The sequence below is a fragment of the Tinamus guttatus genome, unplaced genomic scaffold (assembly GCF_059628265.1).
Source record: "Tinamus guttatus ecotype Peru unplaced genomic scaffold, ASM5962826v1 Tinamus_guttatus_pri_ptg000639l, whole genome shotgun sequence".
NCBI classification, from domain to species: domain Eukaryota; kingdom Metazoa; phylum Chordata; class Aves; order Tinamiformes; family Tinamidae; genus Tinamus; species Tinamus guttatus.
In genome coordinates this window covers 4,855,049-4,882,625 of record NW_028289173.1, presented here as the reverse complement: position 1 = coordinate 4,882,625, position 27,577 = coordinate 4,855,049, and the positions used below count along the sequence as shown (strand labels likewise).

The following is a 27,577-nucleotide window of genomic DNA, read 5'->3' as shown; positions in this document are numbered from 1 at the left end:
ATGTGGCACTGCCTCCTTTCTCCCATCCTCGAGAGAACTGCCTCTAGATACACCACAGTGTGAAATCAGTCTGCTCCTACACATTTTACTGTCATGTAAACAGGCACGCCAACATCCTCAGTCATTTAAGTGATGTGTGAACTTCAGTGACTGTCTAGGAACATTTGCCACCTCCTCCTCATCCCCACTCCCTCAAAGCAAGGGGAATGCAAGAAGAAAACTATTGCTAACAAAAGTCACCCTTTAAGGAAAAATAGACACAAGGGAGTGCAAAACTAACTCATCTATACTGTGCACAGATAATAGAAAAGAGAACACTATATTTACAAAATTAGACAATTAATTACACTTACATGACTAGCTCAGAGCGACACTTGGTTCCAAACAGCATCAAAAACACACTTTGCCATATGGCAGATTTGCTGTTTTGCAAATGTTGAAACAAAAACCTCTTTACAATAGCTTTGAACATCTATAACGTTAACTCAGAACATTAAAAAAAAAGGCATTTATAATGCAGCATTCCATCTGGTGTGTTAACAGTAAAATCCTACTTCTCTAAACACAACTGATTTGGCTGATGCCTCAATATCATTTTGTCCTTTTAATAAGCTTTAATGGTCTTGTTCTTCTGTCATGATCTAAAATACCTGATACTTTCCTACTTTTCTTGGCCATAGAATGAACTCACCAGCACATTTCCAGGTGATGTTTTGTTTTTAAATCACAAGCATAAAATTGTATTAAATTTCCCACAGTTCCCTCTACATACAGAGGTTCGCTGCAGTCCCTCTTCCCATATATATAAATTGGCAGGAGCAGGAGGAGAATGTTTGTTTTTTTTTTTTTTTTTGGTTGGCTGGTAGGTTTTTACTTTTCCCATATATCTATTGTGGTTTACTCAATGTCAAACATATAAGTAAATTGTAAATCAGATCATTAGTAGTATTACAAGTTTACTGCTTATTTGTAAAGAAATATATATATGTATATATGTAAATATATAAATGTATGTATATATAACATGTGTAAATATACATCCTGACATAATTTCAGTAAAACACAAAGGTGTAAAAATGCATTTTCTAAGGAAAGAAAGGTGCCTGAGCTCATCTACTCCTCAAAAGCAAAAAGCAGCCTATTGCTTTTGCTTTTCTAGGCTATGTAAGTTGTACTAATGGTTTCTACCAATATAGAAAGCTCAAGGAGGAAACATAGTCTTAATTAATAACATCATAATTGATTGATACTCAGATTTCTGTTTTCCCAAGGGATTATAATAGGTCATTATATTTGATCAAAGACAAAAGGCAAATATTTACAAAATAGTAAAAAGCTTTTTAATGTACGTTTTGATGCTTTAGAGTTTAAGATAACTGTAGAACACTTGTGTGTCACAGTTAAAAGAAAAATCGGCACTGGGATGGAAAAATTTAATAATTACATCTTCAAGAAACGAAACAGGGAGACAAAGAAGTTCCTGCAGCTTATTAAATATAGCTGCTCAGCTATATTAAATTATTTCCTTAGCACACTGCTTTCCACACTCTGGTTTATAGGTCTCTGATGGTTGACAAACTCAAAGCTAATGGTCTCCAGAACCATATCTCCTTTAAATGTTTTTAATTAAAAACTCAGCAAAAAATACATACATTGCTCCATGAAAAAGTCAGAGAGTAAAAAGTGCCCCATTGGTGCAAAAATTATGGGAACCACTGTCCCAGCATGATGCCCAAGGCTTCCACGAAGCAATAAATCACGGCCTATATTTCACTTGGTAGACTGAAGTCAAGTTCTTAGTCACTTCAATCTTAAGAAATGATTAAACTATGTCAGACACCCCAGGGTTGGCTTTTCCTTACAAACCCTTAGTACTAGTGCCATTAGCATTTGTTTCTTGTATAACAAACTAATCTGGCTGGTTACTGCCAAATCTCTTCAGTTCCAATTTAATATATGACTCAAAAAGTAATAAACTGGACCTGCATGAAGAGTTGTGCTGTTCTTTATTGTGGGTGCATCACGAGATTAATAAGGTCCAGTCATAACAAGCCACCTATCCTTTTGTTACCTGGGTATCAAACTGACCCAAGTGTGCTAGTATTCAGTCAGAGAGTTGTTAAGCAACATCAATATGCAGCAAGCCACATTTGCTGGTTTCTCACAGAACTGTAGGAAATACTCTAATTATTCTATAACATTTGGGGCATAAATTTTAAAATGGCCTCTATTTTGCCTACATAGGTATAAACCAAAAATGTTTGCATACCCATTTATTAAATCCAGCTCAGGAATGTTACTAATAAAATATTCAAGGTGCAGTCACACATTCTGTAAATTCTCATCCTAAAGCAACGATAACAGGTGCAGCAGCAGCAAAATACCAGGATTATCTAAATGGATGGAGAGAAGCTTTCTAATAGATTTTCCTCTAGTGATTTTCGAGCCCTTTGGGGAGTTTTGGCCGAAGTGTCATTCTAGGAAACCAAGCGAGGTCTTTTCAAAGATCCAATTGATTTTTCCCAGATTGGTAGGGTACGTAGAGGTAGGGAAGCTGTTCAACACAGCTCCTGCAAGGTCCTTCTGTGCACAGAACTAGGTGGTGAAAATCTGAAGGAACTTTAGAACCACTTTGTGCAGCTCAATATGGCACAGATTGGACTTCTGAGATTGCAAGGTGTTTAAAAAGACATTAATTCTGAAGCATGATGTTGCTACTCATGAAGGAGTGCATAGAATAGATCCAAGAACTTAGGTCTGCAAGTCTAGATCTTTACTAAACTGTTTATTTTACAGTTCCAGAAACAACTCTCACATTTGAGCTTTCAGTTATTCAGCAGGCAAGATTCATGAATGGGGATTTTTTTTTTCTTTTTTCTTTCTTTACTGATGCCCCAAATATCAATCCAGTATCAATCCAATGCATCTTAAGACTTTTGTAAACATCTTAGCATTCAGTTAAAACCAGCACAACGCATCAGTTCCAATAATGCAAGAATTGCCTACCCATTGTTGTTGCACTGTGCACCTTATTCACAGTTTTGTCAACAGCTTCACTACTTTGTTATATCATTGGCTGACACTGAGATAACAGGAAAACAAACACTCGGAGGTTCTCTAAGACAATTTAAGAGAAGAAATTAAAAGAACAGAAGCTTTGTTCTTTAAATTCTGAATTGGCTTTTGCAGATGAGCATCAAATTACTTGCAAATTACAAATTTAAGAACCTATGAATATAATTTTCAGTGTGTTTGCTTACATGTCAAACAAATAAGGTATGTAAATAAATCATAGTATTAACAAATGACTTTGCCTCAAAAACTGCAAAGATACTAATAAATGAGCATCAAAACCTTAACTTGCTCTCAGTTCTCAGTTGATGGCAATGAAAGAGTTAAAACCAAGGACCCCTACTTTAGCTCAGTATTTTAACCATTAGAATACTCTTCTTACTAATCTCACTTTTTCTCTAAAGCATTTTTGCAATAGCGTTGATTTTTTCAAGACTACTGTCTACAGAACTGTAATGAACCTACAAGAAGTATTTAGCTTGAGGTTGAATTATCAGGTATTTTCAGGTTACATAAAGAAGGAAACAGCAACACATTATGCAATTCAGCCATTATATACTGCCATAATAAATATTTAGAAATTCCTAGGCTCTGTAAAGAAGCTCTTCATGCACAGTATCAGCATTCATCCCTTCAGGGTGTAACACGCAGACTGCTTCTCCGTAGGGAGTTTTATCTTATTTCATTTTCGGACTGCATTCCACCTCTATGTCGCCAACCAAATTGTTTCCTGTTTTAGCGCACAGAAGGCCAAGAAAATGTTTAGCACACTGATGGAATTACCTAGGGCTTCTAATATATCTACTGTTATTTAAATGTAGGAAATCAACAGGGTCACAGAAGGACCAAAATACTGTATTTATTATGCATAATGCCTAATATTTTAAAATATTTTCACGTGTATTACAATTTCCACATAACAGTTTTGACATTTATGTTTTACTGCTATTTAGAAAAGGGCAGTGCCATATAATTCAGAAGATGCTTTTTTCCTTTGTTTCACCTTTCAAGAAGGACTTTGCAACCTTGGCTGCCTTATAACAATGAAAAACTATTACGAACACTGGCACAATCTTGCTTCCCTGAAAAATATCCGTCTTTCCCACTGGATATAATGAAGAATAAGTTAGTAGAACATTCACTTTTCATATATTTAAAATAAATACTTATAAACCAAAGAAAACTTTTGATTATAAAAATAACTCTACTCTCACTTAAGATAAGTTACATCTGTGATAAATTGAATGGCAGAAGCTCCTTAGGTTCTACCACAGTTCAGCAGATCTGAATTCGCTACTGAAATCTGCCCATCAACATTATACAAAAATACTGACTAACAATGCTTTAACAGCAGCAACTTGTGATTTTGATCTATACTACAGTTCATAAATAGCTGAACATTTCATAATCAAGACACAGAAACCTGTACCTCTTCCTTTACATTACTTAGTACGTTTCTCAAAAGTACAACAGAAATAACAGCTGGCATCGCAAAGAGGCTTTAAGCAAGCTCAAGACTGTTCTGTCCTAAAGATATTTATAACTGAAACTTATTTTTATGTATAACATTTCTGATCCTGAAGGGGAGTCACACTCCTTTGACTGCTTAATAATTTCTATTAGCAGACTGTACAGAACAGGGCTGGCATTCACTGCCTAGTAAAACAGTGTTATCTTTGCTACTGGAGACACAAACAACACTTCCTCTACCCCTTCCTTCAACCGAAGTATCAGGCTCTGGCTACAGTTTGAAGCACACTGAGTGGAGAACTGGTCTATCAGGGTACATCAAGCAGATGCTACACGCATCTCCGAAACATGGATGCAGAAATACATCACTTCCCTATAGAGGAGGGAAAAAAGAGGCCAACTTGAAAGTTGGAATAATAACAGAAAGCAACTGCATCTCCGTTAGCTTGGGGTAGAGCCATGTCATGACTGGAGTTTGCTAATAATAGTGCCTGATGGAGTAAAATGGTTATCATATTGCAAACCCCGAGTTATTCCCACAGAACATAACACTTTAAAAGACCAGAGCACATATTTTTCCAGAAGTTTTCTAAACATACCCCAGTCATTAGAATATGCAAGTCCACTTTACAAAGGCACCTAAGGGACCCATGTGATACTACTACTAAGTGAACATAGCACATTCTCTTAGTGTGGAAGCATGTGAACCTCTGAGCTCAGTCCAGTTTTGAACCATCCTGGCTCTCTGTTTTGAAGTAGGAAGCCATAAACGGAAGCTGTTGCTTTATTCACTCCATACTGAATGCCACACGCAGGATGCTACACACCACATCTGATAAGCAAAACAGTGAGACAGGGGAGCCAGAGTCCTGGCTATGTGGAACCTTTAATCTATACTCAGAACAGAGTTAGAATAGACAACAAATGTAGCACACTACCTCATTGACACAGTTAAGCTCTAGTGCCTTTCGCTACGGAAATAAAGCCACTTCTTACAGCAACAGACACACAGGACGCACTGCACAAGTTTGTTTTAGGTGAACTTGATCAGCCAGCATCAGCTTCTTAACCAGAGATGTAGTGGTAGAGGTCCCAAAAGTGTGGGTCTCTAAAGGAAAGACAGGAAAAGATCAAAATAGGAAGGGTGCTCTAAATTTCAAGATTACTACACATGGAGGTACTCCTGTATTGGGGGGAAAAGGATAGAAACACTGACACAGGTGCAGTATCCAGTGTCAGCTGCTTGGTGCTGATCTTAGTTCATCACTGATGAAATCGAGGGGTAGCGGTTTGAAGGTGGTGAAACATCCCAAAGATGAGTAAACAGATCACACTTTATTTTCAGCTTTTCAAAACACTAAACTTTTTTTAAAAATTTTCTTCTGATGTGGCAAAGCAACCATAAATCTAGTGGTATTATACCAGGAATTTCATACTAAGGCCCTCTCACTTACAAACTGCATTTTGAAGTTATTTAAAGAAACCTACAGAACGAAAAGTATACAACTACTACACGGGGTTTCTTATAGAGAACAAAAAAGAAAATACTATTTTTGAACCACTTCACAGCAATAGTTTGTTTTCTTTTTGTTCGTTTGTTTTTATCATGCAAAGTCCAAATAGTAGTAACAGCACGTAGGTAATGTTTTGGAAGAGCTAAAGCAACAGTCAAGTTGCATACCAACACCACTTCAATTCTGTATTCTCCTTTTTTTTGAGCAACACCTAAGAAACACAGAAGCTTCAGAAAAGAAAGCGCATAATCTTATGGAGTGCTAACACTGTCAGCATCCCAACAAGCTCCTTTTATGGCACCTGCAATATTCTCCTAGGGATACTTAGGGACTATTTAAAATATAATCGACAGCCTCTTCCCTGTTTTCCCTCCCTTTTATATACACAGGCACACACAAAAACACCTACATTTCTTTGATTTCTCCGTAATAGGGACTACAGTAATACGTTTCAGATAGTGGTTCAGAGATGATGAGACACACAAATTTATTAATTTTACAAAATTAATTTAAAATTTAATTTTGAAAGTAATCTGGAGTGTATTTTCTTCCAGGAGCAAGTGCCACAGCAAGTGCTGTACTTGGAAATGATAACCCTTTGCGTCATGTTCGACACGTATACAACTGCAGCAGAGTTCACGCTGCACAAGGTGAGGGGATGTCTCCAGTACCTGGAGCGAAGCCCAGACACGTCACTGGAAAACAGGACAAAGATTCTCACAATAGATTTGGTATTAAGAGGGAGCTCTATTTCAGGATGAAAGTACTTACACTGTAGCTATGCCAGTTTCTGCTCACAGATGACACAATTTAAACAGACTTTTGGATTCAAAAAAAAACAAACCCAAAGTGAAATGACCACCTCTCTCTCAAACAAAAAATTAAAACAACCTAACACTCCTCATCCGTACATCAGCCTTCATCTGAGAGGTGGTAATTGCAGGCATAATCTAATTTAGCATCTTTTTAAACAGTTTTTAAAACAGGTTCAAGACACCTAGTTTTAGTTCTAAACGTGACATCCTGGAACATTTTCTCAGGGATTCGGAGAAAGGCAACTTAGTCCGAGGGGAGGATGTGTGTGGAAAATCAGTTCCCTTGTCAAAGTAGAAACATGTGTGCGTAGCGGACAGGCAAAATGATGATGTTCTTTCACAGATTTCACTACGCTAGCATCATACTGTTTAAAATTCAGGCAGATAGGTGCCTTTTCCCCCCACTTTTGTGTGTATCCCATATTCCCCTTCCCACCCAAGGAAGAAAGATCTGAAAAAGTAACCAGAAGCAAGAGTAGGCTGTTACAGATCACTGAGCTTTTGGTATCTGTATATTTTGTATTTTTACATTTTATTATTGTTGTAGATAGTTGTATCCACTAGCCCCCCTGGGATAAGGTTTGGCCTATTTTTCAAGAGCAGCTTGGAGATTAGGAGGTGGGAACAGATGGTTCTAGTCAAAGTCTTTTAAATCAGTTCCAAAGTGTAACATTTTCACATACTCCCCATGCTTACCACCCATCTAACAAAAAAGAAAAAAGCTTAAATCAAAAAGTGACAGGAGAAGAAAAAAAAAAGATGAAACAGACTAATTTATTCAGCCTGGCTTTTGTACTTTAACTGCAGGAGTTTTAATAGTAATGAAACACCCGATCTACTACATGGTTGCACTACTATCACTACACTTAGCTTGTGATGTGACAAATACTTAAAATCTTTAGCATTATTAGCACACAGCAAATAGCTTTGATGGCATTCCAAGTAATTCATCTGTGCCACACAAAGCAAATGCGTATGTTATAACAGTGTAGTTTAACATGCCTAAAAACAGTACTGAAGAGGAAAGACAAGTCAGTAAATAGTCAGCAGAGCATTCTTGTCTGCTCTACTAGCTTTAGAAACCTTTTGGATAACATTCTCACATAGTGCTCTTAAAAAAATAAATCAAGAAAAAAAAACGAGCATGTAAAAGTTAAGACAGAAAACTGATAGTCATAAAAACAACAAAGCAAATAGTATAGTCTCCTGATTTTGTTGCCTGTCCGACAATTTCTCACTGTAAGCACCATTTTAAAAAATATGTTTCTAAATTAAGAGAAAGATAATAATTAAAACCCTCCAGGAGAACTTGATTTTTACAAAGATCCTTTAAATTGGTCATTGACAAAAACGAGTATTCCCCATTGGCATATTATTTTCAATCACATAATTTCTAAACAAAGACAAATAACAAAGTTTCTAAGTGTTGTATAACAAGGTATGAACATGCTAATAAATGTATTAATATGATTTTCTTTTTCTGAAATAGCTAAAGATGGACATGTCATTTTAGCCTGCCACAGACAGAAAAAAAATCACAAGCTGTACTGCATAAATTTGCACTTATATACAATCTATGCTTATGAAGGGGCTTCATTTTTATAATGCATCCACCTGAATTTATATCATCATTAAACATTCTAACTTCAACATACAAACAAAAATTACAGCTTGAATGAACAGATTTAATATAGCAAGTATATAGTAATTATTCCTGGGCTTCAGAATACACATGAAAAAGTGACTACTGTGCTGTAAGTCTTGCAACATAGACTATAAAATAGCAGCATCCCTTGTGTTAACAAGGGAACTGAGTAGCACTCAAGCAAAGTTCTGGTGACACCCAGGTTTCCACACACAGACACGCACACCTTGGGATGTTCCTCTCAAACTTGGGACGTATAATAAGCAAAAGCCACTTCAAGAAGTCACAAAATTATTTTTACAGTTTTTATTCATAACAACATTTAATTACAATATGGAAAAAGTTCCTCTTCAAATATTAAAGACAAAATATTTATCCTTCCACATCCCACATTAAAATGTCTACCTCCTTAAAAAAATAATTCAATCACAAATTAAAACTTAGACTACAGTTAATTAAGGTTCAATTGTTTGCTTGCCTTAAAACGTAATTATATTTTCAATATATTGTTGTTGCAACCTTTAAATCTCCAAACCATTTACACTCCCTGGCATTAGCAAACCACATGTTTCATTTTGTTAACAGTGCAGTTTGTGACCATGTTAACAACTAACAGTAAATATGCACACATAACATGTCATTAAGAAAGATACCCCTCCTATAAAATGTTAACATTTGCTTTCAGAGGCAAAGCCTACTTTAATCTACACTTGCTGACAGAAAGGATAATATATTGCAGACAATCCTGTTTTATCCATGGGTCTCACTACATTAAACTCTCTTTCTTCCCCTCCCCTTTCTTTTTTCTTTTTTCTTTTTTTTTTAAGCAAAACATTCTTGGATTAAAAATTTCAACTTTAATATGGAAGCCACGGGATGGATGGAAAAATTGCCCTTTGAACGATGACGAGGTTTTCATGTTAGATAGTGTTACAGGTATTTTCAAGTATTAAATTGCAACAGTAATACCATTCTTAGATTATGAGGTCTACAGTGACACTATCATAAATAATTTATACTGATCACTTGCATGTTATTATTGTAAAATTTTGACTTCAACAAGACTTGATGCTAACCATCAGATGTCTCATTATTTAATGTGAAACACTAAAGAGAAAGTGCAAGTCATTTGCTTTGATTTATTTAATATAAATAAAGAATAGCCTACACTAATATTTATAGGAGAATTCTAGTTCAGTATCTTGATCACAAGTGGTAGGCAAAGAATTACACGTAGTAAAGTACTTTATTTAAAAAGGTTAATGCGACTCTACCAAAACTATCTGAAGTTTTGGTTTTCAACAGAGCTCTTGGCATTCTTTTAAATCTTAATTAACACCAAATACTTACAGTCTTATTTTCTAAAACATATTTCTCATCATTGTATTTAATAATTCAGCAGCAAACATATTAACATTACAAAATAGATTTACCCAAAGTTTGTGATATTCAGTAACGATACTCTGAAACAGTTGAATGTTAAAAGAATGCACAATACCCCAAAACACTGATATCTCAACCAAGTCAAAGTATTAGATGCAGAACAAACAGTAACAAGAAACTTGCAACTGTGAAATGCTCCCAAGCATGTTTGTGCAGAATTGCTTCAAGTAACATTAGTGGCCTCTGTCTTAGACCCTAATACAAGTCAATCAGTCCCATTTTCTTCTTGTTTCTTCGGAATTATTTTAAGCACCATCAGAAAAATCCAATATTGCAGAAAAAAAAAAAAAAGGAAAAGAAAAAAAATTCTCATTTATCACCTATTTACATACCATATTGCTTTAATTAAATTTAATCTTCCAAAATCTACTGAAAGAATTTTGTATTATTTTATTTCAGATAAATCTTGCAAGGGCTGTTACTATAAGTGAAATTTATACACAGGCAAAATTACAGTATAGAAGAGATATCAGTACCAGAAATTAATGTCCTATATTGTCCACTACGTAACAATTTTTTACCTTTTTTTTTTTTTTTTTTTAATAAAATGATGTGTTTTCAGTAAAATGAGTGAATCTTTTATTAGCTCCATACACTCTGGAATAATGAATGTATGCTGTGTTTTCAGGAACATTTTTTAGAGCTCTGCAATTAAAATTTACTGCCCAGCTAACTAAATACATAGGTTGCATATACCTTGTAATTAAAATACATCATTTATAGAGGATGTTCTTTGCCACACTGGAGTTTTAGAGACAAGTCAAAGGAAGAAAGTACTGCAGCAAACTAAAATTAGAAAAGCTCCACAGGACTTGCAACTTGTTCCACACACATGGAAAAAAAAAAGCTGCAAAAATATTCAGGAATATTAAGCATATTAAAATCTCTTAAGCAGAGCTTCAAACTTTTAGCATCCTTTAATTTCTTTTTATATCCTTGTTTGATGCTTTATCCTTCGTTTTGATGCTATGCCAGTGAAATTGCATCATCATAAAGCAACATTATGCAAGAATGTCTGCCTAAAATTAAAATGTATTTCTTACCATCATGCACTCATAGGAAAATGCATTTCAATAGACATTCACAATGCAATTATTCAAACCAATATATGCAACAAGTATTTAATGAAAATATAAGGTAATGGAACACGACTATGGATAGTCGTACAGGCAAGAAAAACGACCAGAGTGCTGCTCTGACTGCTCTAGTTGCGCTATTTTTGGAGTCTATTGTCAAAGATACTTCATGCAACTAGCCATCAGAAAAGCTATTTAATAGAGACTGAATTTAATAGAAGTTAAGGAGCATTAAGTACTCTATGCAATGGCAGCCAGAGCTGAACTAAAAAAAAAAAAATAGGAAAAAAAAGTCTTTCTAATAAACTTGTTGCTTTGCAAAACACACCTCCTCTGCAAAACAAGGTTTGTGTTAGGACACAAATGCTGATGAAAATTTTCTTTCTCTGGGCCTGTGTTCTGCACCAGCAGGCATCACGCACTTGTTCCAAAGATATAACTCTCCGTTATTCCTGAGGTGAGCTAATAAATCTCCTGAATGATTTTTTAACTCCCTGATGAATTTCATTGTGATGCTGCTTTGTTATGTCTAAACTGCAACAGCATTTTGTTTAAACCGATCTGCTTCATGATTCAGGAGGCTTATTATTAAATACCAGATGTGCATACTCTTTACAAGTTATACAATTATTTGATTTACCAAGGATTTAAACAATTAAAGTATGATATTCTACACAGGTTTACCCCAGATCTCTGCTGTAAATAGAAAAATGATCACAACAAAAACAGTGATTCTAAATGTCTCAAGATGACAGCTCATATTTTGCTCAGTTGCTGTATTTTAAAACACAGCTATATGGAATAACTGTGTCTAGTATGTAAAAATGCACTGAAACTAACAAAGCAAAAAAAAAAAAAAAAACGAACGGCAACAAAACTCATTAAAATTCTGGAACTCTTAAACATATTTTGTTTCATCTTCAACTTCTAAATTACTTTTATAAGAAAAATAGAAAGTCGTGTCTAGAGAGTACTGTAATAGTGGAATAACCCCTCCTCATGTAATTGTGTTCTGTCATTACTGACCACAGAGCAGTTCTTAATCATAGGTTCTACAATCTTAATCGTGTGTCTCACTGCAGCAATTCTTCCACAATTTGTTTGTTTTTACGTTATCTCTATATAGCTTCACGCAGTAACAAAATAAGCAAAACCATTTTTACCACTGAAAATATTTTATTTCACTTGTTTTGCATGCTCGTAAAACATACCAAGTAGTTTTAAAATGTACAACGCATTTCTTCCACACATGAAGGAAGTCAGGAGGATGAATATACATTTCTAAAACTACACAAACCACAAAGCCAAGCTTAGACAGAACAAAGAGAACAAATCTAGTATTACTCAGCAAGAGAGTCTGGAAGCACGCATACACACATACACCCTAGCAGTCCTAATGATCCTGAAGGGAAAAAAAATACTGCTTTGTTATGCAAATATACAGTTTCAAAATTGAGAAAATTAAATGACGTCATTCAAGCTAATATCCTAGCTCAATGGAAACGAGGCAGGAGACAACAACTGCTCTCGCTCTCCACCAAATCCCTCACACACATTTATTTCAATTAAATTTTGCTTAAATAGCAGTCCACAGTGTTTAGCCTCAAAGACACTTGGGATTCTCAGGTACTATTCTTACAGAAAGAATTTTATTGTTGTGTATTTTTTAAAAGTTAACATTTGCTCTACTAACTTAATTCCCCTGGAATGAAATGCACATATTATTGCACACTCATAAATATTTCAAAAGATTCCACTTATAATGCTTAGAACAGCAACTTGTTAAGCAGTTTCCAAAAACATATAAGCATGACTATCCTATTTTTTCCAAGGATTTAATTAATGTGTCCCAATGCAAGTGCGTTCAAAATCACAAGATTTTTTTTTTAAAGAAAAAAAAAAGAGCCAATTTAACATTCAGCAAGAGGGAAAAAAATTGCAGAAAGATGGCTTCACATTACTACTTATCTAACGAATTGCATGCATTTCCCCCATTTAGTAACAGTGCTTCACCAGTATTCAGATAACAAGAATTGCATATAATTGTTACAAGATAATAAAATTGTTCTTAAAACCATCAGAATGCTTTCATGTTACAAAGATATTAAAAAAGAAAAATCATAGGCAGACCTTCTCATACAGATATCAACAGTAATTGAGTCATAACAAAGAGGATCAGAATTCAGAGCTATGATTTTAGCACTCTGCCTAGTATGCAATGAATGATACTGGAAACCACCTACACTCCTGTAAATTTACATTCCGCTCTCACCTTAGTAAACTGTCACTGGTAGCATGAGTTACAACACATCAAAATGAATCAAATATGCTTTTCTTCAAACCTGTAAGAAATAAATCACACTGCGGTTTGGGTTTGTTACTAGCCTGCTCAGGGGGATGGATGCATCATCAAAATATCAGATCTGAGGAAAAGAAACATCATATGAGAAACAAGCCACTATCTCAACAGCAACCTACCAGATATCACCAAGTTGTTATAACAACTTTCAGGCAAAATTTGCAACAAAGGCATCTGCTTACAGAAAGCAAACTATAGGGAGGTACCACAGGAAAATATACGGTAAAGCATGTGCTTAGTTGGGACCGTATCGCTTGAACGGCCTTATCGCTCTAATAAAGCTGTAATTATGTTTTGCCATAATAAGACAGCACTCTATATTGATATAATTTCTAGACTATTCTAGTCATGCTATAATATTTATTTTCTTTCCTCTTGCTACGATATCTTAAAATGCCTGGTCTTAAGCAGTCATTCACATCAAAGGCAAGAGAATACCAAAGCCTTTAACAGATCCAGAAGTCCATCTTTTGTTTTGGGATAGTCCAACTACAAAATTTTGGATGCAGTTGAGCATTTAACAGAAGTCTCTTTAATGTCTGGATGATCACATCTCTTTTGCTGCCACTAATTTCATACCTAGTAAATGCTAAATCAGGTACTCTGCTACTTTTATTAAACCAGCACTTCTAGAGAGAGATTTTCAGCTTGACCCATTTTAAAGGCAAATCTAACTTGGGGCACTGGGGTCTGACAGACTGCAGCTCTTTTCGAAAAACTCTGACATTTGAGCAAACCTTCCCAAAGAATGCTTGCCTGAGCTGAGGACTGACATTTCCTTTCTCTAACTTGCTTAACTAAAAAATAGGCATTCTGGCCAATTCCTACAGTACCCCAAGGCAGCTCTATATTACTTTCAGTTGCAGCTTGTGAATACTTTCTTTTTCTTTCTGTCTCTTTATTTTGACATGCATATTATGTTAGCTGATTTCAATCATGTTGCATGAGTGGATGACATACCTTAAAAGATTAAGTTTTGCCACCTGGGACTACTCCAGAAATTCAGTACTTTATGGCATCTCATACCCTTCTTCATCCTCTCTGCGCTTCTACTATCAATAGTAGCTTTCTTTCCTATTTTATGCCCAGCCACAAGCTTCTCAAGGCTGCAGTTGGTACAAGTCAGCTTGCCGTGTCCCTGTCTCCCTTTCCCCGATGGAGCTGCTCCGCTGTGTGCAACCCTCTGCTGCCATCTACGCGACACAAGAAATAAAACCCCACAAACCCACAGCTCTGTCTTCCCTTGCCATCAAATTTCACCTTTTTTTTTAATTTTTGCTTCAACTTTCAACTTTTTCCCCACGCAGCAGCTGGAAGAAGCAGCTCTCGGAGTTTTAGATCACTGCTTCCTCTTTCTGCCCCAAATGCAGAAAGCAGTTTGGTATCTCCTTTCCATGCTTAAATAGCTACATTTAAGACATTTAAGGCAGAAATGTAGATACCTAAAATAAAAACCAACGACTCTTCTTGAAAAAGGGAATCCAGGTTAACAACCTTCTTTCACTAATATCCTCAGTCAAGAGGACACATTTGGTTATGAGAAGTTTGTTATATAGCAGTTTGCTCAGATTTTGTAACCCCATTACGCAGCAGAGCTAACTGAGGGCTCGATTTCAGCAGCAGTGATCCAGACCTAGTGCGGGGCTGAGGCACTGGATGAATTACGATCCTGCCCCCCACCTTCACTTTGCCAGATTTAAAATTCAGAGGTCGGTGAGGGAAAAAGTGCGGATGGCTCCAGCAGGAGCCACACACAACGCGCGAGCTGAAGGAGGTGGTACCTCATCCGTCAGCGGGGTCACCGGGATAAGCACCACTTCATTCATCAGCGCTCAGCCGGCTCCGCGCGCGCCGCACGGCGCAAGAACGGCGCTACAGAAAGCGTCTCCTATTGCAATGCGAAACATCATGCGAACGGCGCCCAGCTGAGGCTGCAAATAACCAAACGGGACCTCTAACCCTCAGCTACGGAACCGCGGCAGGGCACACCTCGCTGTTTAATTGCCAGCCAGATGGAGAAGCCCTGTTTCAGGGCTCAGCCTGGTCCCCTTCACAGCCCTGATAAGCATTCAAATACTTCTTTTTTTTTTTTTACATTGTTGCTCTCCCGATGCACTTGAATAACTCGTTGGGAGAAATGAGCTTAGCATTTACCCTGGAAATGATCCATGACAAAACCAACAAAATGAGCAATTCAAAAGCAAAAACCTACCAAGATATCGTCACAAACTACAAATAAGATCAGCAAGAACTAAAGAGTGTATCAACTCTTACATATTTTTCTAGGATAAAAAATTGCCTGGGAGCAATGGCTGAACATTGTGTTTTTTTTTTTTTTTTTTTTTCTCTTTTGAGGGAGGGGGAAAGATAAGGAGAAGGCCAGATTTGTAGAATAGGTGGGCAGGGAGAAGATATCAGCAATATCTTGTGGTATTAAGGTATGTCCATAAACATAAACCTCAATTTTCTCTGGTGGCATTGACATAAATAGTATTCTGCACTAGGAGCAATTTCTTAAAGCTTTTATTTCCTAATACTCCTAATACTTTTTAGCACCACTGGGCGCATTATTCCATTATTCTTTCGGTGTGTTCACAATATTTGCAGCCATAAAAGGGGTATTTAACTACTAATTTAAGTTAATCTGTTTAATAAAGTTAATACTTATATTAAGTTACTATATAGTATTTGGTTTTGGATCTATTTAATCTGACAATATTGGCTACAATTAAAGAGACTCTGTGAAGTGCCATAAATATTTAGTGACCCAAATGAAGAAAAATACAAAATTCCAAATGCTAGTCATTACCAGAATTACCCTGCTTCCTAAGTCAAACAGAAAATTGTTTGAACAGTGCTGTATTATATTAAAAAAAAAAGCACGGAATAATTCAGGTAAAACCACTTAAAATTTGACTGTTTAAAGGGAATGAGATTGCTTAAATGGGGTTTCTGAATGATACGCAGACCACCACATATCAGTATTCCAAAGAAACCCTCTCCTTCCACCCTCTGGCGCACTGTGACTCCATCCCACAAGGACACCACTTCCTGGGCAGAACCCAGAAAAGCATCCCAGTAATTCCAACAGCCTGAAACTCCAGTGGTAGAAGCGTGTGCTGAGCTACAGCAAGACTGTGCCGTGTCTCTCAGGATCACATCGTGCATATCCACCAGCACAAGCAAACACAAAAAAGCTTTCTGAAGGACAGAAGGTAGCTCAGCTAGTTTTTATGTCTTTATATTTATGGCAGAGAAACTAATGGCCCTGCCTCAACTATTCAAACACTGAATATGCTTGTTCATATAACGTGTAGAGGGAGCATGTTGTGATCAGGAGCTATATTATGAGCTGCCACGTAAACAGCTGTAAACAGGCAGCAGGAGACAAACAGGTAGCCAACTATACCACAAAACATGGTAGCCCACGCAGGGGATCCTACGTTAATCAGAAATACCCTGCGGCAGAAGGTTCTACATTTATAGTCCTATTATAGCCCAGATCAGGTTTGAAAACTCGTTTTTGGCTAATAAAATGAATTGCTATAAATGCTGAATTAAATGTAATTTGATATCATCTTAAGACAATAAAATATTCTATAAAACATAACTATAAAATTCTCCAACTCCATAAAATTAAGGCCTGTTAGGATATTTTTTGCCTACGTGTAAGGTATATTGCATCTCTACAACAAAGTGCTGCTACTATTCTTTTCAATTAAATGGACTAGACGTTGTTACACTCAATGGCCAAACTGTTCACTTTAAAACACCAAAAACATCATTAAAAAAATCCAAAAGCTGTGGGTTTTTGCAATATTTGTATTGAACTTAAAACCTCGCAATAATCCAACAGCACAGCGATGCATACTGAATGATGCATGAGATATAGCACAAAATCAAAAGCACTTCAATACTCGGCTTGAAGTTTTATCTGAGCAAAATTGCATCAAATTAAAAAGAACTTTTGCCAGGACTGCAAGGATCAGAATAAAACTGACTAAGTAATAGCATATTGTTGTTAAAGACGTAAATAGCCTCCTTCAGATTATCCACGATTAAGCGGAAAAAAAAAAAAAAACACCTACAATATCAAAACATGTATCTCCAACAGTACTTTCAGGACTAGTTTTACAAAATAGACAGGTAGTAGCACCAATCAGTAGAAGTTACTTTAATGGTGTTGCTAGAATGGTTACAAGTCATCCAAGCCAAATTTAAGGGTGTTTAGAATAAAGGTCCTATCAGAAAACGGCTCTGTATGGAGGGCAGAATCATGAGCCTGGCTACTGAACAGGGCAAACATAGACCTTGTAAGGACCATGGAGATGAAGGATCAGGAGATTTGAGTTTGCAGTTTTGCTTTGGCGGTAAACTGTTTAGCGCTGTACCTTGGTCTTCCTCATAGCTAAAAGCGCACTGAAAACATACACCTGAACTAACTTCTTGACATGAGACTGCCTCAGGCAGACATCACCCTCTCCTACACAGGCTTTCTCATGGATGATTTTCAATTAGGGAATGAGAGAGAAGGGGAACCATTCCCATAGCATCAGCGATAACACCTTCAAGAGAGCCAGCAACAGATAATTTGTACTTAATTGATGCATTTTGTATTGCGAACTCAGGGATGCTTCTAGGCTACATCTCAGATACAGCCTTCACCACCATAAAAATGAGTTCCCAATTGCATGGAAAAGGAACATCCCATGTTAAACAATGCTAGGAAGTGAAAAGGAAGCCCCATCCATCTCCCATAGGGTTTTGCACTCCACAGGACAGAGCATTACGGGTATAAAAACAGTCTTCATAACACGAAGTAGATGAAGCCTTTCTAAAAACAACTAGAAGTCTCACATTTGTAGTTCGTGGTGCTCATGGGAGACTTTAAGCACCTTGGTATCTGCTGGAGGTACAACAGCAGAGCAGGAGCAATCAAGAGGGTCTGAGTGTGCTGATAGCTTCCTGACACAGATGATCAAGGATCTGACAAGGGGAAATGCTAGGCTGAACCTGGTACTTAAAAACATTAAAAAATGATTGGGAATGTGAAAGTCAGGGCAACTAAGGTTACTGTCACCATGCCATGGAGGAGTTCAGGATCCTGAGAGGAAGAAATAAGGCAAATAACAGGATCATACCCTATACTTTAGGAGAACAGACTTAGGCCCCTTCAGGGATCTGGTGGGAAGAATCCCATGGAACAAAGCTCTGGATAAGAGGTGCCCAGGAGAGCTGGTTCATTTTCAAATATCACTTCCAAGATCAAGAATGGTCCAACCCAACAAGCAGGAAATCAAAGGCATCAAGAGACCTGCATGGGAGAACAAGGAACACCTGATTAAACTCAAACATGAAAAGAAAGTGTGCAAGAGGGAGAAGCAGGAATATAGGTGACCCCCGAGAGCCACAGTATGTGCATGCAGGGATGCATCGCGGAAAGTCAAACACCACCTGGAGTTGAATAAGGCGAGGGAGTGTGGAGGGCAACAAGGGGCTTCTACGGGTCCATAAACAGCAAGAAATGCATGCCCACTGCTGAGTGGGGCTGAGACAAAGCACACAAAGCACACAGAAAAAGCCACAGTATTCAGAAGATGTCTTCCTTGCCTCAGTTTTCACTTGTAATACAGGTCTTTGGCAATCTCACATACCTGAAACAAGAGGGAAAGTATAGGGAAAAGACAGACTTCCCCTTGGTGGAAGAGGACCATGTTAGGGAACATTTAAACCAACTGGAAATACAGAAGTCCATGTACAGACTGCAACGTGTCCGTGAGAGTTGAGGAAGCTGGGCAACATCTTTGCTAGGGCACTTCTGATTATCTTCAAAATGTTGTGATAATTAAGGGGAAAGGGAAGAAAGCAAGTGGCACTCATATTCAAGAAGGTCAAGAAGTAGAGCTAGGGAACTTCAGGTCAGTCTGCCTCACCTCTATTCCTGGGAAAATGATGGAACAACTAATCCTGAAAATAATTTCTGGACACATAAAGGATAAGAAGGTGGCCAGAAATACTCAGCATGAATTCTGGGGGGAAATCATGCCTCATAAACCTATAGCTTTCTACAGTCAGATGACTGGCTTGATGGATGAGGGGGGAGCAGTGGATTTTGTTCATCTTGATGTTAGTAAGGGTTTTGATGCTGTCTCCTATAACTATGTCCCAGACAAGCTAATAACATATGGGTTAGGTCCAGTTAGGTGACTGAACTACTACTTTCAGGGGGTTGTGATCAAAAAGGTCAGCTGGAAGTCAATCAGTAGTGGAATACTCCAGGCATTGATACTGGGACCAGTATTGCTCAACCATCTTGGACAGAGCGAACTCTCAGCACGCTGGATGATGATACAAAACTCACTGATGCACCAGAGGATTGTGCTGCCACTAAGAGGGCTTTTGACAAGTCAGAGAAATAGGCACAGGGAAAAACAAAACAAAACAAAACAAACAAACATGAAGTTCAACAAAGGTGAGTGCAAAGTCTTGCATCTGGGGAAGAATAACTGCATACACCAATACATGCTGCCAGCTGACCAGCTGGAACGGGCCTTAGCAGAAAGAGATCTGGGCCTCTTGGGGGTCAACAAATTAAACATGAACCAGCAATGGGTTTTTGCAGCAAGAGGCCAAGAGAATCCTGGGATGCATTAGGATGAGTGTTGCCAGCACTTGAAGGGAGGTTTGTTGAATTCAGCTTCGCATCATCCTCTCTAATGAGCACTGGTGAGACCTCCTCTTGAACACTGTACTGGGCAGCCCAGAACTGAACACAGAAGGCATGGACATAATGCTGCAAGTGCAGCAAACTGACACAAAAAGTGGAGATGGCTCTCACACAAGAGCCAAGAAAGCTGGGTTTGTTTAGCATGGAGAAGGCTGAGTTGGAGGGAAGCGGAAAGAAGGGAAGTTATCCATATGTATAAGTATGTGATAAGAGGCTGTAAAGAGAACATAGTAAGACTCTTCTCAGCTGTATCCAGTGAAAGTACAAGAAATGATGGGCCTAAATTGAAATCACAATATTCCATTTAGACATAAGAAGCCTTTTCACAGGGAGGGTGGTCGAGTACTAGAACAATTCCCCACAGGGGTTATGGAGTCTCCACACAGAGACACTCAGAAGCTGACTGGTCATAGCCCTGAGTCACTTGCTCTAGCTCATCCTGCTTTGACGAGGGGTGTTGAACTAGATGATCTCCAGAGATTCCTTCCAACCTTAACCATTCTGTGACCCTACAAAATGAGGTGATATAAATTTTAGCTTGCATGCTTCATGTTTCCCCACCCTGCATCTTCCCCTATTTCCTACCACACAGCAGGCAAGCCATGAGTTCAGGATGCAGCAGTTCATCCCAGTGAACATTGCTTTCTAATCCAGTTTGAAATTTTCCTCCTTGGGCTCTGCAGATCTTGTAGTTATTTACTGATCTTGCTATTTCCTGTTTCCCCATCTTTCCTATTGCCCCCTCATCTTCTACCTAGCATGAAAGCAGACATAGTTACACTAATAGGCACAGAGTTGAAAGCTACAATTAGTAGTTGACAGAACGTGTTCACAATTAAGAATTAGTATTTGACATAGATAGAAATGCCAGAACCACCAGAAGTTATAAAGTTCTTAAATTTTGTCAGCGTGTCTTGTACCTATGGAAAAAGTGGTGACCAAAACCCTTCCAAGACTGAAGGCCTCCTCTCAGAAGAGGACAAAACTACAGCAGGAAAAGAAAGGACTCAGAGGTGAAGCTGAATCCAATGGTCAGCATAAGAGAGATCCTTAAGCAAGTGGTAGCTTACACGCTAAAATCCTCTTGATTTTCACATTTCACATTTCAGGTAGCAGTGGTAAGGCTTATTTCCTACAGTTCATTCCTGCATACTCCAAATACAAATGTGTCTACTAACAAGGAACCAAAACTGAACAGAAGAATCTGTATGATACATACCTCCTGAAATAATGCCATAGAAAGGCTATGCATATCATTTGAGCCGAGTCAGCATTTGGAGAATCAATTCCCAAGGCATTTAACGGAAAGAAGGATATGAGGAGAGTTTTGTGTAACAGAATTTAGATTAAGATATTTGCATGCTACTTATACCCAACAATTTTTTAGTATTTAGAATCAACATACTGTAAACAACTACCCCCACAAACCCTAATTAAAAGGAAACAAATCATGGTTAGCACTGAGGATTCCCAGAGCACCAAGAGCCAAAACAGCAGAGCATACAAAGACTGGATAGAAAACATGAGGCTAGACTATTTATTTAATAGCTATGAAGTGAATGTGCTACTGTTTTCTGAACACCCAATAGGGAAGTTACAGTACGATAGCTAATCCCCATTCCTCATCAAAACAGACAGGAATGCACACTGGATAATTTGTTCCGAGTGATGACATCATTCTGTTAAATTTACTGTTTTTAATAACAAGTTTCAGTCCTTCTCTCACTTTCTCCCATGTACAAGATCAGATCAGCCTCTCAGTGACCTACTTTATGAGTCATAATACTCACTATTTATGATTCAGAAAAACGTCTTCTCTGACAGTATTTCCCAGACTACTGTGGGTTCATTCCAAGAACCAATTTCATCTTCATTGGTTTCCTACAGGAAACCAGACCAACTTCCTATTATTTTATTTTCCTTACTTTCAGCGTGGTTCACAAAACTAACTGGAAGTGAGAGTGATAGAAAACTTTATTCTGCATAAACACACGCCAACATAAACATCACCAAAAACTACTGAAGACGTCACCAATTTGATGTGACCAGAATGTGAAACAAGCTAATATTAGAAGCTTTCTTCCCTCCTTGCCTTAACATGGTGTGCCCAGACAAAAATTTTGCATAAACAAAGTTTAGTAGCAAGAACTGTCAGTTCTCACTCCAGCAGGTAGCCAAATCCCCTATTCTAACCCCTATTTCTGTCTGAAAATGGTAGGCACTGGACTAGTTTTGAAGTTTGGGAGATACCAGCCCAGGCCTATAGTTTGATAGCAGCAACACGTGGTCTTTTGTAAGAGGGCTGAGTTGCAAAACCAAAGCCAAACCGATTTTCACAAGGCTTAAACTCTTCAGTGCTCCTTCAGTTCTCATGTCAAGAGAAGCTAGGGAATGTTATCATTCAGGAATACTTTCACTTTGCACAGAGTAATGACAAGACATATGGTTCATCCACTATCTACTTTAACCACAATATACTACTTGCCCATAAATGATTTTTTTTTTTCAAATAGGAGTTCACCTATTAAAATGAGCTTTTCTGTGTTTGGAGAGCACTGCAGCTTAACATATATGCAATGTGAATTCAAGTTACCCACTCTACTGTCTATATTCTGTCCTTACAATATAGCACTGTTCGACAGGATCAGATTAGTCATCTTCAGCAAGTCCTTTTTGTTTCAGTTTCTATAACCTGATTTTTCAACCAGAAAAAAAAAAGGAAGAAAAAAAAAAAAAGGAGGGAAAGAAGAAAATCTAAACAAATAATAGTGAAGCTGTTTTCTCCATTTATAGGATAGCCTTTCAAAGAATACTACCTATATAAAAATGGTATAGATGAATCTTCCTGGAAATGACACTCTTGGATACATATATCTGTCCCATTGAAATGCATGTGTAAATAATACTGTTTGAAACACCGTTTGGTCCAACATCACTTTCCTCTACCACTAGGGAGGAGGTGCAGCACATCACGCAAAATTGCTTCAAATGGTGAAAAAGCTAAATTTCAAAACCCAGGGATCTTGTTAGTAATGACAATTTAACTTCATCTAAAACAATTTGACAATTCTAACATCTAATTGCATATTCAGTATCAAATTTATTGCAGTAATTCAGCACCATAGCAAGTACAGTTCTTTAAGACACTTTACCTGTCAAAACTAGCAGTTGCTAAAATGGCTAAAAGTGCTGCAGGCTAAAATAACTGGAGTAGCACAGCACGACCATTGCATATTCACAATTCCCAGTGCTGGAAGCTACTCACCTTGACATGGCTCTGAGCTCCCAGGTTGTAAATCTCAGTGGGTTTGACTTCATTAATGATCTTCACCAGGCAGGTGCTGTCCGTGAGATCACCATAGTGCAGCTTCATGTCTTCAGAGTTTAAGAACACGCTGTTAATATACTCTAATCCCAAAACAATTTAGCATTCCTGCTCAAGATCCTATTCCCAACTTAAAATCCAAATAAACATTTAGTGGGAAAAGTTGAGAACAGTGGGTTAGCAGTGTTTGTTTATTTTTATCTCTCTTTAAACACAATATAGATTTCCCAGTGGGAGTAACAAGCACTGTTTTAGAATTTCTTTTTAAAAACCTGGCTTACCTGGCAACATTTATATATCATTTGTTCAATCGTTTATACTCCATTAATCCAGGTTATATAAATTAGATCAATGTGATATTCATAACCTTGGCCACCAACCATTATTTTAATTTAGGTTTCCAGTCTTTCACTCAGCAACATTTTAGGTAACTTAAACATACAGTTGATAGTTTTCTCCTCCTTCCTGAAATGAACTTGCACATGCTTAAGTTCCTCACTGCAAATAATTTCATAACATGACTAGTAAAGGAAAGACACTAAAAATGCCTAAGCTGAACATTTAGATTTAGATAATATTACCCTATGATCTGCTCTATTTGTTACATAAGTTTTCCATTTTAATGATATAGGTAAACACTGCAAAGGAAAAAGTCGTTTCAGAGAATAATTGTAACTGGCAGCAAAATGCGCGTCATGACATTACACACACGAATTTCCAATGTCGTTAGGTATATCAGTCATGCAGCTGTTATTTATCCTTTCCTGACTGGGTTAGTTTCTAACTGGTATGCGAAAAAGGAGGCAAGAGCATGAGGCCAGCGCCTGTCAAAGCTAATGCAGCATGTCACCATGGCTTATCGGCTTGTCCTTGCTTTCAGACTCTACCCTGTCAAGCATTTATCCCAAAAGTGAAGTTCACTCTGATAAACAAGCCTCATTTTCCTCTTACTTTAAACTCAATACCACCACCATTTGGCTATTCATACATCTGTTCAGCAACAACAACCTTTCCTTATAAGAAAATCTTTTGTTACAAATACTTAAAGAAAAAGCTGTTTACACTCAGATGCCATTTTTACACAACTTATTTAATGCTTTTGACATTAAATTTAGGTTTGCAATGCATTATCTCCAGAAAAAATATTCCAAGCCCAGTGCAGTTTGGCAGCCTTCCAATTTGACAAGCAAAGATGGTCGTTTTTGTGGGTTGAACCATCCACGAACTTAACCGATTTGCAATTTTTCTTTTAATCCTCAAAGTAAGAAATGTGAGGTTGATTGCAAGAGACCATAAAACGAACATGCAGTACATTATAAAAACACTGTTCAGAGGCAGTTAGCATATTCCTGATGGCTTTTAAGGTAATGTGGATGCAAAATCATGCACATCTCTCTGAGAAGAGACCAGAGTACCTAGCCAAGGCTACGGCTAACGGACAACAGATAAGATACCTGTGACTGAAATCTGGGGGCTGGCAAGCAGGTTATGACCCCTCTCATACATAGACATCAATTATCCATGCCGTGGGCCGCCTGCATTCCTGCAACACATTCTGTACAGGCTGTGCCAGAGCAACGCTAAGTTTCCACTTGTAGGGAATGCAACTGTCCTGCTTCTGAAGTGAAATTCAATACATGAAATTAGTTTTGCCTGTGGGCCAAAGCATGCACAAGATCCCATATGTTTAAAGGACAAGCAGGTTTGGCTCAGTGTTAACCTGTAATCCTCAAAACTGCTGGAGTCCAGACCACCTAGAGGACTGCTGCATTTTCCTTGCAACACTGTAAACAGAGACAAGCACCAGTTATCCAGTTCCTCTGGTGGCAGTTGCCACCTCTGCCAGGACAACTCTGCGGGCTGCAGGGAACAGGGAAGAAGGAAAAATAATAATAATAAATAAAATAATAATTTAACAAAAGCTCTACCACCATCCTCAGGCCAGCAAAAAACACCCTCAGAGCTTTCCAAGGGCAAGGTGCACTCCCAGCTGCACCGAGTAGAGCCTCAGAGATGCTCTCTCATGATTTAGCTGAATTTAAAGCTCTCACGAGTGCCACTTTGTGACCATCACATTTTCAGAACTTCTACTCAAGTAGCTTTCTTGGACTGGGGAGCGGGGCACAAGGCAGCATTTTTTAATTTTTGAACTATGAAAAAGAAGTCTTGCAGAAATAACAGGTTAAGTAGAAAGACTAAATAGAAATGGTCTTTATTTTGTACAGAGATTTTGAAGTATAAATCAAATGCCAAAACCTTTTGGCCACCACTGATCGATATTAATAAAATGATCCAATTTGAAAGCCTCCTTAGCAAACAGTAGCTGGAGGACTTGCTTCAGGGAACAGTATAACCTAGTTTTCTTTACTTGGTTTCATTTTTATTAAAAGAGATCCAATGTTTACGAGACCTCCGCCTTGCAACGTATAATCCGTTCCTCATGGGAAGAACACATAGGCCAAACAAAAATTGGAGTTTTTGTTCACATCAATCACTATTGCTTCTTTACTTCCTCCAGTACTGCCTGGAAACCCATTGTTTCAAAACAGTTGCCATGGAACAGCCTTTCCTGAGATTCCAAGTCCAATTCCTCCTCCTTAGTTCACATGGCTACATTCCTCAGTTAAAGGAAAATGAGATAAGAAGTGGGGAAAAATATCTAAGGTTTGCTCTCTTTTACCTTTCTTCCATCCCTTTTGCTAAATTGCTTTCTCCATATTAATTATAGTACACTATCTTCTCAAATCACTTTCATATTCACAAGATGGTCGTCCTGAAGAACAGCTTCCCAACTGATTTTATTGCTTCATTTTACCTTGTGAATTTAAGCTGTGAGAAACAAATCGCTTACATTGACCTTGATGGAAATATCAGATTAGGTATTCTTTAGGAAAATACTATATTCACTTTTTTTTGTCCTTCTCAATACAGTAGTTTTACTAGCAGTGTCCAAAAAATAGCAACTATTCACAGAGAGTTGTGCCACTGAAGTACTGCCAAAAATTAAATATTAAAAAAACTGAAGACCAAATAAATTGTAACATATAATGCAATTAGATTTTGGTAACATTGGTTTTGGTTAACTGCAGGAGAAGTATACTTCGAAAGACAGGAGATTTGTTGATGGCATGGAGATATTTAGTTACAGCAATGCCTTCTCTCTACAAAAGATACGTAGTGTGAAGAACTACATATCCACTAAAATAAATGGCACATTTTGAGTAGTAACTCCCAGAAATGGAGAAATTCAGAGGTTCCTGCCACCAGCAAGAATTGTCTTATTCATAATATTGTGTAAGCTGTCAAAGCTTCAAAAAATCATCTTACTCCCCCTAAAAGGTTCATAAGAGTCACTAAAATGGCAGCTAGGCAAAATGGAGGAATAGAAGAATGCATCTTCTGGATACATACAAGGTAGTCTGGAATCAGAAGTCTCCCTCTCCTCAGAAAAGATGAACATAAAATACATCAAGTGTGATTTTCTTATTGTAGAATTTTTCATACTGTGTAAGTGGGATTGCTTCCAATGAGAGGAATATAGCAGGATTTCAGCTGCTTCCTTTTTGTGCTATGCAAATGTAGCCCCAAAACTATTGAGGATAGGGCACAAAAATCAAAGGGAAACCAAACATGCAATGAAAATAATTATTTCACTAATAATAGCATAAAATCTCACATCTACGTAAAGGCCTATTGAATTGCATCAAGAACACACACATTAGCTAAAAAAGGAGATGTTTAAGATAACTGTCTTGAAAACCTATTCTAATATCTCAGTTCTGTTATCTCTGTTCTACTCTTTCAGTGCTTTCAACCTCAAACAGAGGATTGCTGCTACTTGCCCATTTGTGTAATATGCCACTATTTTTCCATGATAGAAAATGCCCTTTTGTGTCCCTCCAATATTTTCCCTTTTCTCATACTCAAAAACAAATGAGTTTTGTGTCATGTGTATCACATTTTGATCAGAAAAAGATCATGAATTCTTTTTTTTCTCAGCTAGAGCAGCCAACACCAGAGAAGAGAAAAGCAGAGCTTAGCTAGGAAGTTTCAGCTGTACAATCAATCCTAAACTCAAGGGCCACTTTATAATGACTGCTAGTTAGTACAATTTAGGTAAAGGAAATTGTC

The 27,577-nt window shown here is 37.6% G+C and overlaps 1 protein-coding gene across 2 annotated transcripts in view; it reads right to left on the bottom strand.

Annotated features, from left to right (window-relative positions):
* GMDS (GDP-mannose 4,6-dehydratase) overlaps positions 1–27,577 on the bottom strand; it is a 403,890-nt gene that overhangs the window by 311,499 nt on the left and 64,814 nt on the right. For both annotated transcript variants that reach the window (XM_088535645.1, XM_088535646.1), the window contains exon 4: positions 23,387–23,496. In XM_088535645.1, the coding sequence (XP_088391771.1) occupies positions 23,387–23,496 (110 nt within the window). The remainder of the gene's footprint in view (positions 1–23,386; positions 23,497–27,577) is intronic.